Source organism: Leptosomus discolor, chromosome 1 (genome assembly GCF_034619465.1).
Source record: "Leptosomus discolor isolate bLepDis1 chromosome 1, bLepDis1.hap2, whole genome shotgun sequence".
In the NCBI taxonomy this organism is placed as follows: Eukaryota; Metazoa; Chordata; class Aves; order Leptosomiformes; family Leptosomidae; genus Leptosomus; species Leptosomus discolor.
Genome location: NC_141391.1, coordinates 85,402,178 through 85,422,238, shown reverse-complemented (window position 1 = coordinate 85,422,238; position 20,061 = coordinate 85,402,178). Strand labels below are relative to the sequence as shown.

Here is a 20,061-nt window from a genome sequence, read left to right as displayed (position 1 = left end):
AAAACAAAGCAACCCCTCACACCAATAAAAAAATGCAACACCAGCTCTTATACCTTGTATCTAACACAGGGGAACATATGTCTTCTCCTGAAATAGAAATGAAAGCAGTACCTGGATCGTGGTCTGGGTTTAAGTGCATTAGATTCCTGAGCAGCTGGAATAGAAAAGAAAAAAGAACTGCTAAAATATTGTATTTTAAATAAACGCCTTTAGCCGCAGAATCAGTTCATTAAACATGTGAGTGTTACAAATGTAGATGTGAGAGTATGCTTATCTCACATGAGCAACAGGGATTGATTTTCGCTTCTGCTTCCCCTTTATTCTTGTAGTGTGCGAATGTCCTAAGAATTCAAAAGCCCACATGGTCAGAGCTTCACCTTTTACTTTAGTCACCAGAACACAGGAAAAGCAATAGGTCTGACAGCTCTGACCTGTACTCCTGGGTGTAGTTGTGACAAAGCTACATTAGAAACAGCATAAACTTTCCACAGAAAACATCTTGCTCGTAGTCCAGATATCTATTAGTTGCCCTGCTTCCCGAAGCACAAAGGTTTATGTCCTTCCTAAATACTTTAACTAATTAGTATAAAAGTACATCATCTTGACTCATAAAAAAATATTAATACATCAGGTTGAGATTACTCTGACATTGGGAAGGAAAGCTATTTGAAGGTAGAAAGCTTTACAGGCTACATGTTGATCAAACACATTTCTATCAATGTAAAAATCAGTTTCTTTTATTTGGATGAATTACAAATATCCTGCCATGTGCAGGTTTTATGTGATAGGAAAACAACAGTGCTGACTTCTCTGGGTAATTCCTTGAGGCTGTTCCTTAGTTACATAGTCTTTTTGTGACTTTTCTGTTACTCTCTTTTTGTGACTTTTCTGTTACTCTCCTTACTAACATCAGATAATTTTGAGAAAACATGTATCTGTGTGACTGCTTTGAAATTCAGCCCACTGAGATATCCTCAAGGTAGTACAGCAGCATCAATGATCCCAATGCACACACAAAGTGAATCCTTGTACTTTTCCCATTATTCTCCTAATCAAGGTACAACACTTAAGAGAAGCATGTAGGTTGGGGGGGGGGGGGGGGGAAATCTCAGAGTTTCTAGCTTCCTTCAGATATATGCCTACTTCCAAGTCAGACATTTATCACCAGCTACCATACAGATCTACCTGAGAAAACAACAGATTCTCCAAAATACAGAGCAGGAGCTACCTGTGGTAGCTGCTGGCAGATACTGACTTTTTAATGGCTTGCATTGCACTACTGCATAGACCTTCTATAAGAGGCTTCAGGTCCACAGAAGACAAGCAGCAGCATATGGCACATGCATAGCCACACACTATTTCTTCATAAAAGAAACTGCTTTAAGGGTCACGCAGTTCTAGTTGGTGCTTTGGATGGAATAAACGCAAATACAGCTGGCAGTGACACTTACAAATCAAGTTCTAGTAGATTATTGTCACCACCAAACTGGCTCACAGTCATTCCATATTTCTATGCAACAAAATTTTCCTAGCAACTAAAGAAGGGAGAGGGAATTATTATTAAAATATGCAGTGGTGATAATCCTCCTCTCTCCCTCTGTCAAACTCCCAGAGAATACATCTTCAGACACTGCTTCCCTACAGCCATATGACCCAATTTTTCCAATGCTGAAATTGCTGATTATTAAATTACACGCACAATTATTAAATATATGCCACTTAGAAATAGGAAGTATAAATCGTTTCCAAGCTAAGCCATGTTTAAGAAACTTCAAATTTTCCTTCTTTTATGGAGACCATAAATCTGTTCATACTTCTTTTAGAAAGCCTTTCATCTAAAAACCTGCAGGTAAAACTGACATTCAAACTCTCCAAGGACATCTTGTTGAGGTAAACAGGAAAGCACACAAGGAAGAAAGAATCCCAAAGTGACTACTAACAAAAAATTATAGCAATGGAATACTACTGCCAAGGATTTTCTTTTAAGCTTCTGAAAAATCAGGAAATTCAAGGCTACAATTACAACACCCAGACTTAGCTTTACCTTTCAAAAAAGGAGTAGTATAATATAAAAAAAATTACAAAGCAGGTAATTCATTATTAGGACATACAAATAATTTCCATGAAACATGCAGTTATTTTCATGTGCTCAGCCTGTGCATACTTTGTGTTTGAGGTGCAGATTTATACACATACACAATATAATCATTCAAGACTATACAAATCTATTTATCCAGTTATTTCTATTGCTATGGATGCATAAGCCTAACTGATATATGTTACATATGCAACTGATAAAACGTTAAAGCTGTTGGGTAAATTAATTACATCTATTATTTAGAAGCTTGTACAATTCCTGGAGCAGTAAAGCGTGATAAACTCAACAGCTTGGTCTGCACTAAAGTCATATATGATCATGAGCTCTTATTTATTCATTCACAGGAGAGCGTGAAGGTTCCCGTTTTTGATGTTTAACTCCCACGCCTCTCTTCTAATACAACTTTAACATTCCAAAGGATGATGATTCAGTAACTTTTGGCTGTAGCCTAACACCTTATACTCAGCTGCTGCCTCCTTGCTTTACAGACTGAAGACTGGGTAGAAAACTGTACCATAAAAAGTGCAACTATGCCACATGGCTAAGGAAAAAAAAAAAAACAACAAAGAATTCCCCACTAGTCTAAATCGCCCCCACTGACTCATCTCTTAACGGTGGCCTAGGCAGAAATGTACAATTTTAATGCTCGCAAACTTGGCCCTCAATCCTTTAAATGTCTAGGGCCAGCAATGCTCTTGCACTTAGGAGCCTACATAAACGATCCAGATATTCGGAGAAGCTGAGCATATGAAGTTTTCGCTGGCTTCAAATTTCTAGTCCTTCTGATGGCAAAGAAAACTTTCCCAAAATGAAGCACAGTAGTATCATCTTTCCTGAATTTACATAAACAGCCCAAATGAATAACCAAAGAAGGATTTAAAATTTCTCCCACTTCATCCCAACTGAGTTTTTATCCCGAAGGTTAATGATTACAATGACCTTTCAGAACGGTGACTGATTCTGAAATAACCACTTAATTACTGTGCTGTAGCTAGCCCACTGGATAGATAAACATTTTTACTTCTAACATCAATCGTATCACGCAACCTGATAATGTGCCCACTCAAACCCTCAACGTGCAGGACAACAACGGTCAAACGTCTACAACGACAGGAATCATGACAATGGGGTGAAATTCTGCCCCTGTGCCCAACGGCATGTAAACACAGCAATGCTTCTGGAGGAGCACAGCAGCATCAGGAAGATCTCCCTGACTATGAGATGAAGAACATGGGGAAAAGAGGTTGGTGGCAAAGGAGATGGGCAGGTGACAGTAGTTTTTTTTCCTAAGTGTACAGAAGATAGATTTACTGAACTGAAAATAAAACTCCCTGGGGTGCTCCTGGGCAAAACCGGGGCAGGGAGGAGAACAGAACTGAAAGTCTTGCAAGCATCCTTCTCTCCCTCTGAGAGGGAAGTGTAAGAGTGTGTGTGTGTGAAGGAGAAGCAGCAATCGTTTTAGAATAGGAGCTGAAGATAGGAAACCTGGCAGCTGCCAAGTGTTTGGGAAGAAGCCAGGAGAAAAAAAAAAAAAAAAAAAAAAGAGTTGGGAAATGAGGCATGCAGCTGTTGAGCAGCCATGAATAAGTGGAGCTACAAGACAAAACTGCTGTGACAGACACGTGGGGTCAGTTTTCTTAATAAAGAATATCTTCGCAAGTAAAAACATTTACGCAAAAGGAAAGGAAAGCAAGTCCGGATTTTAGCTTGACCACGACCAGGGCTTGCAAACACTCTTTACCACTCTAGGAAAGATATTAACAAAGCAGAAAGCAAGGGAGGTCTGATGAATTGAACTAAATGCATGGAAAGTTTCTGCAGAAACTAAGTAATTTTGACACATGCTGTTCCAGAAATAACATTTTCCAGTACCACAGGAACAAGAGGTGTATGTTGGAGCTGGAGAGAGAAAAATCAGGGGTGGTTTCAACAAAGAAACACCTCCCTGAATCAAGAGCTTGCATCAGTGCTGAAAATGTCTCAAGGTCTGTGTTGCCAAAAGGCTATCTATCTACCCTTAAACTCCTGGACAGAAAATATGAAGGCTCAGTTTTCACAAAGAATCAGGCCATTTCAGAATAGTTACTGAAACATCACATAGTTATTCAACACCTTAGAAGTGGTTTTACCAAGAGATACAATTATTTGTGCTCTTGCATCTTATTTGTAGCACAGAAAAACTTCAGAATCCTTAAAAAATGCTACGTTAAAAACACTTCCCACAGGTGAAGAACACATACAGTAACAATGAAGGAAAGAAAGCACGAAAATCTTTTAACAACCTGAAGCAGTAATTAATATTTATCTTGCAACCACTAGCCATTATGAGGCAAAAGCTAATTTCAATAGTAAAACAGCATTAGATCAAAAGGTTCTTTAAAAAAATTAATCAAATTACACTCATTTAGGCTTATTGTGATAGAAAAATACTTGATCAAAATTATAATGGAAGTAACAAATGAAATTTTTTTTCTTCTTACCTGTTTTCACAGTCAAGTGCTGAAATTCCTTTGGTATCGTTTTGAGAGCAGTGCTTACTTTAAGAGCTTAATAAAAAACAACAACAACAACAAAAGAAACAATTAGAATTATTTCAAGTATGTGCAGGTAAAATCTACAGGTATCAGCTCTGAGAAAGGAGCATCTAAACTAGCATTAGTTAGAACTTCTAATAACGAGGAGCATACTTAAAAAGCAGTAAAATACCTTCAGAACACCCAAGCATTCAAAAAACTAACAATTTCTAAGAGTACAAAAGAGAAGAACAGAAAGGTCTATGCCCAAGTTGCCAAATAATCTCAAATTTTGATAATTTGGGGGGTTGAATGCCTAAAACCAAGGATGACTTCTGTTTCAGAGACGTAGCACGCTCACAGAGAGAGCAGCTGGTGACACTTAGCAGAGCTGAGACTCATCTCTCCCAAGTTACAAACCTAGAAAGCCAGGGCACCCAAGAGACTGGCTGCTTCTGGCAACTGAAACCTCACCCACCTGCCCCAGTGAACGTCATATGGCACCAACAGAGCCAGGGTTAAAATTTAGGAAATCCCAATCTTTGCTTATTCTCCTTCCACCAATGCCTACACATCCTTTATTAGTGACTTCTCTTAAGGCCTTCTTAATGCACTACAGTGTATTATAATATACTGTAATACACAGTATTATAAATGACCACTTGGAATTAAGTCTCTCATCTCCATCTGCCTTTATCAAATAAAATACGTGGGGAAAGTCTGGTTCTCATGATCCAGTTCTATTTACATTATGTTCCATATTTAACTATATTATAATCTGACAGGTTGAGCTAATCTACTTGTGTAGTTTTGAAGATGCAGGAAAATTTGTTTCTACAGTCCTGAACTACAGGTTCTTGACTGCTGGGGAGATCTCTTCAGTCAGAAGAGAGATCTGCTCTTACATTCATGAGGATAAATGGTAAAACACGAGCATTTGTTCTTTGGCTGAAAAGGCAGGAATCTGTGTCAAATACAGTAAATCTTCAGCCCTGCGTGTACCAAAACAACGTCCCATCTGACTTAACATGTCAGCTACAAAAAGCAAAGCACAAGTTCTTCACCTAAACAGCAAAGATTAAAAAAATTGCCTTAGTAAAAAGTATATCTTCCCTAGACGTTTCAAAGCAATAACCTTCAAGGTTCAAGTTCTTCTCCAGTTCATTATGAATTTTACAGCAAAACAAACCTTGTCAACAAAACATTAATCTATCGGAATATGCTGACATGTCAAAATGTTTTACAAACACCCATCAGCTCTGACAACCTTTCTTTGAAGCAGGGACACTGGGAATCTGCCAAACTTGGTCACACCTGAGTGTGGAAGGTGATCCAGGAATGTGGACTACCTGGTCTCACAGCTTTGATGCAACCTTAACATGTGGACAGCTGGGAGGTCAAGATCTATTTTTTTTTTTTTTTTTTAACTAATGTGTAATCCACAGCTCTGAGAATCAGACAACAAAATACCCACAACTGTTTTGTTTCCACAACTCAGGGACAGCAAGTGAGAACCTGAAAGGCTGGGAAAAGGGAATATAAAAGGGAATGAATGACTGTGTGGTGATCCAGTGCCGATTCTGGAAGCCCTAGAAGCTACTGTATGGAAAAAGATCACTTCAGTTTCACAGGGCTTGCTCCTGATGGATTTCAAATGAAATATATGAATCAAGTCTTTTCCATCCAGCTTGTCCAAAACTTTTGTTTTCCAAGAAAATACAGATAATTTTTTAAATAGGAATAAAAACTAATTGTGAAGTGTTGCTACTTCCTGCAAAAAGGGGAACCCAAAATTTGGCACAATGTAGTTTTTACTCTTACAAAAGTTGTGGTAACAACAATTACAACTTTGTTAAAATAAGTGCAACATTAATTGCCTTAGGACTAGATAGATTTTAGAAGGTGCCTTTCATATTATTCACACATGACAGAACTACTTTTGAAGCAAACCCATTCATTTATTTGTCTTCAACTCAGCTGCTGTCAATGAGTTGTCTTCGAATTTACAGCCACACACAGCCAGCTTAGAAATTAAACATACCATTGCTTCTGTCAGCAAATATATAGGATTACTAAAACCACATAGAATTTAACCTGTAATGGAAAAAAAAAAAAAAAAAGTTATTTATCTGAATACCTTGTTTGTTGTTATCTTTCTTTCCATCTTGTAACAGGGCAGAGTTATCAGGTACCTCTTCAACTGATGTCTCCTTAAAGAAAGAAGATTTATTTATTATACTGATCAATATAGCTTGCAAGTTTCCACAGTCAAGTATTTAAGAACACAGATCCACACAAATAAAAGCATCACAGTTTGCTTTGTCAGATATAACTCTGCTTTTCAAGGTACACCTGAAATTAGTTAGAGAAGCATTTAAACAGCGAATCGCAAGGAGCTAAAGACTATATGCAAGGAGAGACTTCTCACAACAGAGCAATGTCATTCTATGTTTTCCTTTCTCTTTGGGTGTAACACCAGTGTTAGGGTTGAGGAAACCTTCTCCAGCCCCTTCACAAGAGTCACTCTTCATCAGAACAGCCTCTCTAGCCAAAACTCCAGCCATATTGCAGAACCCAGTAGTTCTGCATTTAAAGACTTCTGGCTGAGCCAGCTGATCCTTGAACTACTCTTTTCTTTCAACATGCAGTCATTGAGACCGAAAACCAAATTTTATTAGCATGTCTGTTGGAGGCCCATTCAGGCCTCTGATGGGAAAACAGGGAACTTCTCCCCAGTCTTACTCCTTAACTTTTCTTTATTTCAGCAGAGACTTATAGGCATTTGTTGTTCTTGTAACTTCTGCTGTGCAGCTCAAAAGAAGGAACCAGGAACAAATTCTACCTCTATTATCTGTAAGAACAAGGATACACTCTGCAACCAAAACAACAATAAAGTGAACTTCAAAAACTCCAAGCTTCACTAAATATTAAATGATGCTGGGTTTTTCCCCATGGAGCGTTGAAGAGGTTGGACTAAAAATGGCCTGAAATCCATTGGGCCTAAAAAAATTAATTCAGAAACACAGACTTTGTAGACATTAAAAAAACCAAACCAAACCAAACCAAAACACACACATAAGACAAAAAAACCACCAACCAAAAATATCAAGTCAGTAATTCAATAAGGCCAAGTCCAGAGTAAAGGGCTATGATATCTGCTTTATATAGTCGCATGTGGGATTCCCTAATGCTTCTGAGGAAGCAACATAGCAAAAACATGGCTTGAGGACTCTGAAAAATGTATCAACAAAATGCTTCACACCCATAGCTAGCCCTGACACTCTAAAGTGAAGAGCGTCAGACTAAAGACCTAATTCAGTGCGTGCTTGAATCAACGGAATGGCTCTCACAAATTTCAATGAACTGTAAAAATGACATTTCTGAGAGAGTTTAGAGCAACCCCAGCCAATCATTTTATGCATATAGTGCGAAATCTTGTGCTTTATCTTTAAGCTTTTGGCAGTGAGAAAGCTTGTGGAAAAGAGCCAAAGGAATGGAGAGAGAGGAAAAAAAAAAAAAAAAAGCCAGAACCAGAGTGGGAGACAAAAACCTGAGAAAACAAATTGGAAAGACAAAACCTCCCTGGTTAACAAAAAGCAGTCACCCTTGTCATTCTCAGTCCTTGTGCGTTTTTTAAGTTTAACAAAGCCCAGCATTCAGGTGACCTGTCTCCTGACATTACTGTCTTTACAGATGCACTCAAGAACTGTTTCCATTGTGTTGCAGCACTGTAGTTCAGCAGTCACAGTAAAAATGGTTCTTCTGAAATTAAATTAAACAGCCAGAATGGATGACAGGTGGAAAGAGACAAAGACATGGAGATAATGCATAACAGACTGCATTGATAATTTAATATTTTTAATGTAGTGATCAAGTATCTATACTATTTCCTCAAGTAGCCAAGCTACAAACTAAATTGCAACACTGAATTACTGAACTTCCCACAGAGAGAGATTAATGGGAGACGAATTACTGACCTTCTAAAAGATACTCATTCAGCGGATTAATTCTGAACATCAAAATATCAGTTGAAGAACAAAAAAAAAGTCAAAATCATACTCAAATCAGTTTTGAGATGAAATTTTCTAGTCCATTAATCTTGGATGACAAAGGACCAAAATAATAAGGCCCTGAAACAAACTAATTGAGAGCTTTGCCCTGCATGTCTAGGACAGTAAAGAAATGGAGCAAAACCAGTCAAACCATTGTGATATAGTCAGGAAATACTATCTGTGCTTAGCCAGCAGGTAATCGTGCTGCAGATTCTTCTTCGTTTTCAACCTAGCCATAAAAAACACCCTGATTTTGCAGAACATTCTGCCACCGTGCAGAACCTAGGAACGGAGCAGAAGATCCAGCTGTTTCCCAAGAACACTATCTGACTACAAAGACAGCACAGTAAACTGCAAGTTATTGGCAGTTATGGTGAGAATGCCTCAGGAGGAGAGCGCAGAGATAAGGCAGAAGAGGTCTGAAAGCTTAACTGCTGAAAATTCAATTAAAATTAAACATAAAATGGGGGATTTATTGCTTGTTTGGGTTTTTTACATTTTCTGCTGTACATGCTCTACAGCTATTTAATTATTACTACAGTATTCCTACTATTATCATCTCCACTGCAGCAGAAAAACCTAAAAAGCAAAAAACATATAATTTAATTGCTTAGGAAATCATCTTCTCATAGATTTAGCCTTACTCTGCACATATACTCAAGGACCACAAACAAGAAAAACCTAAAACCCAGACATTTAATAAGATTATAAAATGGTACTGGTTAGGTTATTGAAATGACATTTTATTTCTAAGAAACACAAGATGACTCTGAAAGCAAGACTTCTGAGCTTTCTGAAATATATAAAAGAACATTCTCATCTCACAGTCCCAAGGCTGTGCTAATAAAGAGCAAACTTCCTCACAACTCTGCAATAACCAAAGACCACTTTGCATACCTGGGTAACCACTTGTGAAGCCAGCTTCCTAACAAAAACAAGGACTCTCTAGGCCACAGAGATACTGAAGCAGATCCGGAAGTCAAGAAGTTTTACATAAACGGAAGCTTTTTAATTATGTGTATGAAAGATATGTAACTATATATTTATGGTGTTAATATAATTTAATTATATATTCTATCTTTTTCCATATATGCATGTGTATCTGTATACGCATATGAAAATGCAAGTGAAAACCAGAAGTTGACACTGAGGGGTCGTGCCTACCAATAAAAAAACATCTGCAGGGATATGACCGTTTTTAATCAGCAGACAAATAATTCTCTCTAAAAACTAATATCTTATGCTGAGGCAGTGAGTTAACTCAAATACTCACTTGACTCTTACTGCAGTCTGGAAAAGGAGTTATGTATACACATACATATACACGCTGACATCAGCAAATGATTTTTCAATGCAAATCGCCCTGAATTTTGCCTCTTATGCTTGTTTAAATTGCAAATCAATACGCATATATGGTAACAAGGCACACTCTCAAGGGACTGTGGAGCTTTGCCCCACAACCGCACACTGAAGAAGTGGTAGCACAGCATGGCCTGCGGCACAGTCTTGCAACCCCCTGTGAACCACCCTCCCAAAATCAGGGCATATGCAAGGGACAAGGCTGTTCTGCTACGGTAAAGGACCTGACTACACTGCCAACGTAGCAGCAGCCCCCGCTAGCAGAAGAGCAGCGCTGCTTTCAAAATCCAGCACAACTGCTGTACTTTGGCCAAGCTGCTGTACAAAGAGCAATACCCCTCAGGGAGACCGCATGCGTGCAAACAGTTCCAAAAGACAAACTGGATGCTCAAAGCGTTGGCTGCAGCATTGCCCACAGTGAACGTCGCACTCTGCAGCAGCTTAGGAGAGTCTGTTTGGTGGTACCGCTACGGAGCTGAATTTGACGAGGGAACAGCTGAGTTCTGACCCAGGAATTCCCCAGAGCAAGGCTTAGGGAGGAAGTAACTGGAGAACTGCCTTGCTGAGCTGCCATGACATACCCTTACTTTTTAACTTGGAAGGGCCCATTCTTGCAGTCAGTCTGCCATTTGATTCACTACCTTAAATACCAAACCTTTATATTCAGAGTTGCAACATCCAGGCACAACTCAGTGGCCATGGTTAGTTCAGCTTCAAAGGATCTTTAAATTTTCTCTTTATAACCTCCATGATAAACTCTTCTGCTTACTTTAGTTTTGCTCGCAACAGCCTTTCATTACAAGGCTGGTATCTCTTGTGATATCGCTACAATGGATCTCCATTTTTCCCACAAAACATTCTTCCCAGCCCCTTACAATCACTAACTATACCTTAGATAAGACTAGACACTAAAGTGGGAGACTAAATCACTTAGAACAGAACTATGCATGTCCATACTGTACAAAATCCGGGATGGTTTCAGCCTCCAAAGAAGCAAAAGTACAAGGAATCAGGACAAGCCAAGGCATTCTTCTTCTCATCATCAAAACTGGTGAAGTGAGTGTGGAAACAGAGCACTGTAAATGGAAGAAAGACTCAAGAGCTACACAGTCAGGCATGCCTGATTAGAACAAGGTCTGCGCCTTAAGCTTCATGTTTTCAACCAATTCTAATTCGGGAGATATTTCACCTGACTACTGTCCTTGTAGTCACTGACACTGCCCCTCCTGCAGCACAGGCTCTGCCCCTCATGGCTGGCTCCCAACACCAGAGGACCAAACGCAGCCCCACGGGACTCGAACAGGTAAGGTGTATTTCCCTGCAGACTCCAACATCACACAAGGCTGGAGTCCCTCGATGTCTACTGAACTCTGTTACGTGGGAATATCTTTTGAAAAGCCTGTCAGACCTTTCCACACACCGAAGAAATTGCTGAGAGAGGGGTTTCAGATGACTTAATGGGAATCTTAGAGACTCCTGAAGTCCTCTCAGAGACTCACAGTTCAGCTGCTACGCATACCATAGTCATTGTGAGGCTGGCCTATTCCTCTGCACTCTGCCAGGTAACTACCCAGCTTATGCTTTCTCACCTCCGTCCGACTGAAGTCCCGAGTCTGCTGACCGCCTGGCAATGACTCAGAATAAGAATCAAATAGTGCACAGTCACGCATGGGCTTCAAAGAAGCTGCAGGGGAAAGAAAAAGAAAGAAAAAAAAAAAAAAAAAAACAGAACAAAACCAGAAAGAGACACGCCAAGTCTTTGGTTAACATACACTTCTTAAAAACCTGTTTCAGCATCATTTTGCCCTTCATTTCTACACATCAGAACTGATCTATAAGCCACGGATGACAAACATCATGAAGAACATTTTTCTATCTTGTATTTTGAGTAAGTCAATGTCATGAAAGGGATAGCTTGTGTAACTTCTTTTGTAGAAATAATTGTGGAATTTGGGAGAAGTGATTCTTAGCAAACATCAGCTACCAAAAACCAACCACTGATTTGCATTCTTCCTTCTCCCAGTCCAGCATCAACTTAGTTGGCCTTATATATTTATACCTTGCTGTCTTAGGAATGTTAAAGGTATTTACCAAGCCTTCAACACCAATTTTTGACATTTTGAATACTGAAAAGTATAGTAGAATCTACATTATACACTAGAATTGAAGGCCAGCAAAAAAGCAAGGACACTAAACATGGTACATGCTTGCAGTATATACTGTCTTTAACGAAACAGCATTAAAAGCACGGAGAAAAAAAAAGCAGGGGGGAAAAACCAACTCTAACTTCTCATAGGAATAGTCACAAGAACCTCATTTCTATTCCACAAGCTCAGGTCCTTCTGCTGATATCATTCTGGGATTAGTTCCTCTGAGATAAATCTGCCTTAACAGCTGCAAAACAGCTTTTCTTAAAGATGGATATATTGAAAGGCAGAATGATCAGTTCTCACATCAAATTACTAGTTTCTGGCTAGCATCTAGTTTTTTTGAATAAATTAAGCTCTTCCAAATCTGTCTTAATTTACAGTACAGTGGGTTACATACAGGGCAAATACCTTTACAGATTCTGCAAATTAGTTTTAATAAAAACTTTCAGAAAAGGTGGTGGGTCAAATTGTCAATGGAGCTGTGCCAGGATAGCATTTAGACCAGCGCATTCATTCTTAAATGCTCTGTCTTATGCTCCAAGTCACTTTAATTGAAGCTTTAACACTCTTATCAGATGCAAATATTTCATTTGAACCAAAGTCTGCCTCATTCTGAAACTATACAACCACCTAATGAAAAACAGTTTCCAGTAATCTTCACTGACTTCCTAACAAGCCAAAAAAAAAAAATTTTTAGAAATAAATTAAGTTTCACAGAAATCAAATTACGAAAACATGAAAACAAACAGTTTCTCTTGAAAATTTCTTTTGACATTTTAGGTAAGTGTATGAGGCACTTGCTTACTTAACAAATGCTTTATTTCAGAAGTTGACACAACCAGGGCTCTAAACTTTCTTGTGATTCATGGTGTTAGCATATTGAGATGTTCTGCGTTTTATTAATGCAAGTCTTTCAAAAGAGAGATTTCTGAATCCTGGCTAGGTAGCAGAACAAGCTCGAGACATTTTCAGACCCTCAAGCTAACCAGAATTAGCATATTAGCTAATTAGTCACTTCAGCTCTTCCGCGTAGATCAGCTTGAAGCGCTTGCTTGTGTGCAACACAATCAAACAATAATCATCTAAGAAAATGGCAAAGACTCCAGTGCTGAAAGGGACAAATTAGGAAAAAAGAGGACTCCCAGCAAACAACCACAGCTTACCATGCTCTTCCTCCCATTGATATAATGATTCCCTACTACTATAGATAGTTATTTCCATCGCAGTTTTACCCAAAAAGGCTTAATGTGAAGACACATCAACATGAACCTGCATGGAGGAGTTCACAAGCTAATTTATCAGAACAGGAGCAAGAGTAGCGACCAAAGTGGTGGTCCTGGAGGGAAAAGGGTACTTGTAGTACCGGCAGGGGAATGTAATTAGAGAGACTAAAAGTGATGAAGACTTAGAAGTGCAGGTTTTACAGGAGCTTCTCGCTTTGGATATGAAGATAGTGGATTATAAGGAACATGACTCCACCAGAAATTACTTCACAAATCTGATACAGGGTGAACATTTAATTTTCCTAACTGCAGCTTGATTTGCTCTTTTCCTGTCTTTTAATATAGTCAGTGTCATCAAATTTAATGGAGATTTTATTAGGTCTTAAATATTATCCCTTAGCGCTGTAATTATCATCTGTGATTAATCCTCCTTGCCCTAGAAAGTCATGCACATTTTTTAGATGGAACAGTATATATTTCAATGTTCATTTATAATTAAAAGAGACAAAACTGAAAAGAACAAATGAAAGGGCAGGTCTCTCACTGCACATTGTTACTGTACATTACATTTTGGATTAATTCATTCTTGTGCTACACAAACTGTTGTAATCCCCCCGTCATTACTGCAAGTTACTTACAGAAGATTCTGTGGATTACATAAAATGAATTACAAAAAAATTCAACCTTTGATACAACCAGTAACTGCATCTAACAATATATATTAACATAAGAAGTTCTAAAACTGTCCAGTATCATTTTCAACACATCTTCAAGAAAGAGATACTTAAGGGAAAAATCAGCAAAAGAGTTAAAAGCCATGTAAGTCTTGTTAGATTATCTTTGCTACAGGCAATCATCTGCCACTTTAGCTATAATGGCACCTGAAGCACACTGGAGCAAAGAAGCAGACATTAAGAGGCAGGTAACTGCTATGTTTTGCATCGTTACTTTGGGCTTTTATATAGCCCTTCTTCAGCCTTCGCCTCGTAAGCACAATTAAAAATGCATGCATTAAAAAGCAACTGGAGAGCCATTACCCAGCGTAGAACCCCGTCCTACCTGCAGGATGGAAAATGAAACCTTACGTGCACACTGGGTTTCTGAGATGGCTACAGGACCACGACCTGCCGCAGGGACGTTACCTGCTTGAAGGTACTCTGGCAGCAGCGTCTCCGGCAGCTTCTCCGGCAGCTGGTAACCATTCTTCCTCGCAACCACGAGGTGGAAGGCGGCACAAAACTCCGGGAGTGTCAGTGCCCCGTCGCAATCCACGTCACTCAGCTCCCTGTGGGTACAACAGGCACACGTTTCGCAAGCCGCTACCTCAGGGAAACATAACGCGTGCAATCACAGGGGAGGCAGAAATGCAACGTTGACAAGGGGTATTTTAATACAAGACAAGCATCTCTGTCATTTGCACTTGATCCTAGCTCGTACGTTTGTCTCGGGGAAGTGGAAGCAAGCTCATTTTCTAATACTGACTTGTCACTTTTTTCTGTTTTAATAAAGTACATTTTTTGTTATACATCATACTGTACAATATGATGGTATGTGTATGTTGTAACATGAAATACATATCCTGTACTTCCAAGGGTGAAATTAACTTTCCAATGGTTGGAAGCACTTTTGGACAATCCATGCAGGATCTCAAAACAATTCAATCAAAAAAAGTTAAAAATGGACTTCAGCAACGGTTACCTAGCACCATTGACTAGCCTCAAGGAAAGAGCCAAATTAATGCTCTTGACAAGTTTAAATGTTACTGTTAACTTCACACTGAAGTGGTCCTCTCTTTAATTCTAGGATGGTTCTGAAACATTAAAAATGCACTTCAGAAATTCAAGAATTCAACTTTATAAATTAACTTTTTGCAAGAATTGAGTAATATTTTATCACAAGTACATGGACTAAAATAAATAAACATAATACATCCTACTCTTGCAAAGTAATAATAAGCATTTTTCAAGCTGTTGAGGTTATAGTGACAAAGACTGAAATACCCTATGTGTTTAACACAGCAACACAACCTGAAAAATCACATCATCACAAAATTACAGTTATCTACTAGCAAAGTATACTTTTCTTTAAATTTTGCCCAGAAAATAACTTGCATCCACAGTAGAAATAAAATGTGTTTTGTTAACATAGTGGGTTAATCCATTTTTCTTCAGTAAGCTTAAGTTTAAATTCCAATATTCACTTCCCCCAACACTATGTTTCTTCAGTTGTTTGGGTTTTTTTATTTTCCCAACTGACAATCCGCTTTGAAAAGATTCCAGACATATTCTTTGACCCCAACAGATGTTTAGGCTCTTGCAAGCTTTTCTTCTCATCTCTCTTCATAAAAGCATATATAAAAGTAAAACCTCCATCAGCATTTCTGATCAACATTTAAAACTGTTTGTTCTTCCTATCTGAGATGTAAGGATGACGCTGAACTACAAAGCACCATGGTGTTTATGAAAATATAATAGAATCCTTGTCAAATTTTATCATGTACAGTTCCATCTGCAATCATTTCTAAATAAGCTCATTAAAAGTAAGTGTACTGGTTCATTAGAAAAGCACTGATGAATTATGTAGTTGTACTTACTAAAAATTAGGCATTAATTAGGCCTCCTCTGACAAAACACAGCCAGAAACATAAACCCAACAGCACATCTAAAACATTCCAGAGGTGCTCTCCTCTGTGTTTTTTCATGAAAAATGTCAGTTTGTTGAGCTAATGATGTTGCTTACAATATACTTAAGAACAGCTCTCGGTTATATCTCTGTTCAAACCTTCCCAGTCCTGCTGAGTAGGCGAACATCTCTCCAGAAAACAAGCGTGTCGGGAAGATCAATGAGAACCCTGCTGCTTGGGCCTGAAAGTGATTCTGGAGATAAGAGAAATAATTATAACTGAAGACACTTTTCAAAATTTAACAAGAACTCTTGAATTAGGCATCTTTTAAAAAAACAAGATACACATCCCCAACACTATTACAGTACTTACCAGATGTGAGAAAGCTCCGGGATGGGCAGCTTTGATTTTGTGAAGAAATTCTTTGCCACGGAACCTGTTGGGAAACCATGCCTTATCAACCATTGGAAACTAATTCTCCAATTATTTACCTTTGGCTAGGGCTGTCGTGCTAGCAGCAGCTGGTTACTTTACATCCAAGAGACACTCAGATTAACTGGATGCTAATATAACTGTTGGACCATTTGTCTCTTGCTGAATAAGTGACAGAGAAAGCCAGACAGAGCTGTTGACCTCATTTCCCCATTCCCTCCATATCAGAAAAACAAATAAAGGAAAACACACTTTAGCACTAGTGATTCTAACCAGCATAATTAGTAAGTCATCAATGATGAAAGAGCAGACACAAACGGCTCTGCTTCACCCAGAAGCCATATATGTGGCACTACAGCGCTGTAGCATCTGCACTGCTCTCCCAAGATGCTGCTTCAACCATGACTTCTCCCTGTAGTGGCTCCAATTTTATCAAAAAAACAAACAAACAAAAAACCAAAAAGAAAAACTACCCCAGGAGATTCAGATAGCATATAGCTACTGTCCTGTTGCAGGCATCCTCACTCACCCTGCCACTACAGCCCTTCTCATTCTTCTTCTAGCTAACAAATCCACTTCTTCACATGCCAAGGTTATTTGGGGTACCTTGGAAGCCCCTCTGGGATACTGGCTTACAAAATGTAAGGCAACATAAAACACAGACTTCTAAGTCTATAGTCCTCTTGCCCTTGGGCATTCAGGTCAGATCACCCACTGCAGTACGTAAGAAAATCTGTCGCTGGGGCAGGTCTAAGACTCACCTAGCACAGCATGTCCTCTCCCACACCGGATGCCAAGAGAGGAGAGCGTGACCATAACAAAGCCACATCATAATAATGTAGCTCCAGAATATCCTCCAACCTCTGATCACCCCTGTGATTCAGGAACTTTCTCAATCAGTGGTAGCACTTAAATATTCAATAACTTCTGACAGATTTTTCAATCACAGATTTCTCAAATAACTTCTTAAATTTGGGTAAACCTCTAGCATCTCTATCGCCCTGCAGCAAGCTTAATTATTTTAGGATGTTGTGGAAGCTCACATTTATAATTTATAAACAGTAATTCTGGATGGGCAAGGACTGCCCAAGAACCTTGCTCAACATAAAGAAAAGTGCACAACTACCCAAGAGCCTCTATATGCATGTATACAGGATACATGCATATACACATATATAAGTCAGTGAGGAAATACAATGTTGTTGAACAACCATGTTCTCTTTCAAGCAAATTCTGTGGAGGAGGCTTAACTGAGGCAAAGAACTGGCAAAACACTAATTTCTGTCAGCACCAGGTAATTTATTTAAACTTTTGGCTGGCCCAAGCCTCCTGAAGCCCAGTAATACAGCAGGGCTCAGTAAACCCACCTCAACTTAAGACTTTGCCAGACCAACTGTCTGTACCCACAGCAGCTCCCCTCAGGAGCAGCCTGATACTCCGATTCAGGATGGAAATGTAATCTCAATATGCTGTTAACAAAACTGTTACCACCTGTGTGCTCTCCAGGATTTGCTTTTAATCACCAAAATCTCAGTCCCTCAGAGCCATAAACACTCCAGCTTGACCACACGGGACAGTTAACTGCACACTTCACTTTCATCACACGGACACTGACACATTTCTGCTGGGAAAGCAAGCACAATCCTAAGAGGTTTTTCAGCTCAATATACACTGCAGGTGTGATTCATAAATATCATGGATAAAATACAGAGAGCTCATTTCAACTTTTACTGAATTGCCAACACTTCTCCCTTAGATGCAAGGATTTTTCTAAAATCAAGACATTTAGGAAAAAATATAATGGCCACAGTACTGGTTTGCTCTTTTGAGTTGTCTGCCTTTAAAGAGAAAACACAATCAACCCTTTCTTATAAACTCACTACAGAGAGAAAAACTAATTAATTTACCTACTTAACACTTCTCAGCCTGGTCCCTATACTCAACACGCACGGTGTTGGGTAAAAATTACCTGAAATAAAGGAGTTCAGGTCAGGCTGCAGGGACCTGAACTGGTTGACATAGTAGTCTCGCTGCTCCTCCGTTATCCTCCAAGGGTCATCCGCATAGTGGGAACTGCTGTCCTGCTGCTCCCGCTCCGCTGAAAGAGACTGAAGGGAGGGACGCTGGCACCGGCCGCAGGCCGGGGGCCAGAAGGGCACTGGGAACCTCAAGAAACCAGATTCACTCTGTTCTATTAGCAGACACATACTTTAAAAAGACAAGCAGAAACAGCCACACTGATTACCATCCCACTAGTTACCTGTTAAAGCCGAGGCTCATATTAGGTATCTTTACCCAGGCAATTAAAGGAAGTTTTACATGACCAAAGCTAAAAGAAAAAGGAAATCTTACTCCTGCTGACCACAAAAAAGGAAAGTCCAAGTCATACTTTATTACCTCTGGATTCACTCTGGGGGTTCCTTTTGGCTGCTATGCATTACAACCCTGAACTGCACACTGTACACCTGAAACGGATGGAACCAGTAAAGGACCTAAAGCTGTATTTATGCAGCATCGTGCATGAAAATTTAGCTTTGCTAAGAAACTATGTATTTAGTCTAGAAGTGGTGCTGTAACTATGGAGCTATACTGCTTCTGGACCCTCCACTCACCCAGGTAACTCAGCATGCTTTACACCAAGCCAGGAAGACATGCAAACCCCTAGAGACCACCTCCACCTTCTGTCACTTCCCACAGTTTAGTAAAAATCCTACTTTGGGAAAAAGAATATTCTGGAGGAGAAGGACATTTTACCCATTTATGTCTTTACTTTCTGATTGACTTTTTAAGGGAGGTCTGTATGTTTGGTAGGTTGGGGGGTGGTGTCTAGAAGAGGGCTGCCAGTACAATTAGTGCCTTTGTAACACTGGAATGACTTAGCATTCAAGATTTAAGCCTGGATGACAATAGTCTTAAAGAGGGAGGACAAGAATGAACAATAATCAGGCTCCAACAGCTCCGCAGCCCTTTCTCTGACATAGCTATCCATTTCCTAGGAATCAAACCCAAAACACCAGTTCTAAAATACATCAAAAGCTCCCCAAAACAGGCAAGATCATAAAGTTGTAAATTAATTTTCACTTCAAAGTGCTACACAAACGCACCCAATTTCATTTCAAGTTAGCACAAATTATGTGACACTACCTGTATATCTTTTCCTGAGGCTCCAGGTGACATTTTGTTATGGGTGTGGGGTGCTAAGCAGTCAGCAAAAGGTACAGAGTCTCTGAGTCTTACTTACTCAGAAAAAGCTGTCCCTTAGGAGACACTACCTGTTTTAATAGTCAGTGCACAGCAGGCACACTGGAACATCAGAAAGATCTGCTTTTACAACCAGCAGGAAAACATAGGACCCATCTCATAAAAGCAAACAAATATCCAGAAATTCATTTATTCTGTTTGAGATGTGATTTAACCAACTGGGGTGAAAAAAACAGAACACGCAGAATATTGGGCCATAAATTCTGTGCGTGTGTTACAGATGGCATTCTAAATCAAGCAGGAATCTCAGTGAAACCTCATGTATTTTAAATCAGTATGTTTTACTTTTGCTAGGATAACCTCAATTTTTTTTAATGAAGATTCTCAGTCTAGTTTTCCTATATATGCTA

The 20,061-nt window shown here is 39.2% G+C and overlaps 1 protein-coding gene across 2 annotated transcripts in view; it reads right to left on the bottom strand.

Annotated features, from left to right (window-relative positions):
* The window catches only part of REPS2 (RALBP1 associated Eps domain containing 2), a 97,778-nt gene that overhangs the window by 35,556 nt on the left and 42,161 nt on the right, over positions 1–20,061 (bottom strand). Inside the window, exons 6-12 of one of the 2 annotated variants that reach the window (XM_086464470.1) lie at positions 18,420–18,558; positions 16,391–16,454; positions 14,538–14,680; positions 11,612–11,706; positions 6,749–6,821; positions 4,579–4,644; positions 112–154 (exon numbers count right to left, since the gene is read on the bottom strand). In XM_086464470.1, coding sequence (XP_086320596.1) covers positions 112–154; positions 4,579–4,644; positions 6,749–6,821; positions 11,612–11,706; positions 14,538–14,680; positions 16,391–16,454; positions 18,420–18,558 — 623 coding nt within the window. The remainder of the gene's footprint in view (positions 1–111; positions 155–4,578; positions 4,645–6,748; positions 6,822–11,611; positions 11,707–14,537; positions 14,681–16,390; positions 16,455–18,419; positions 18,559–20,061) is intronic. The other variant, XM_086464411.1, reaches the window with a different exon arrangement.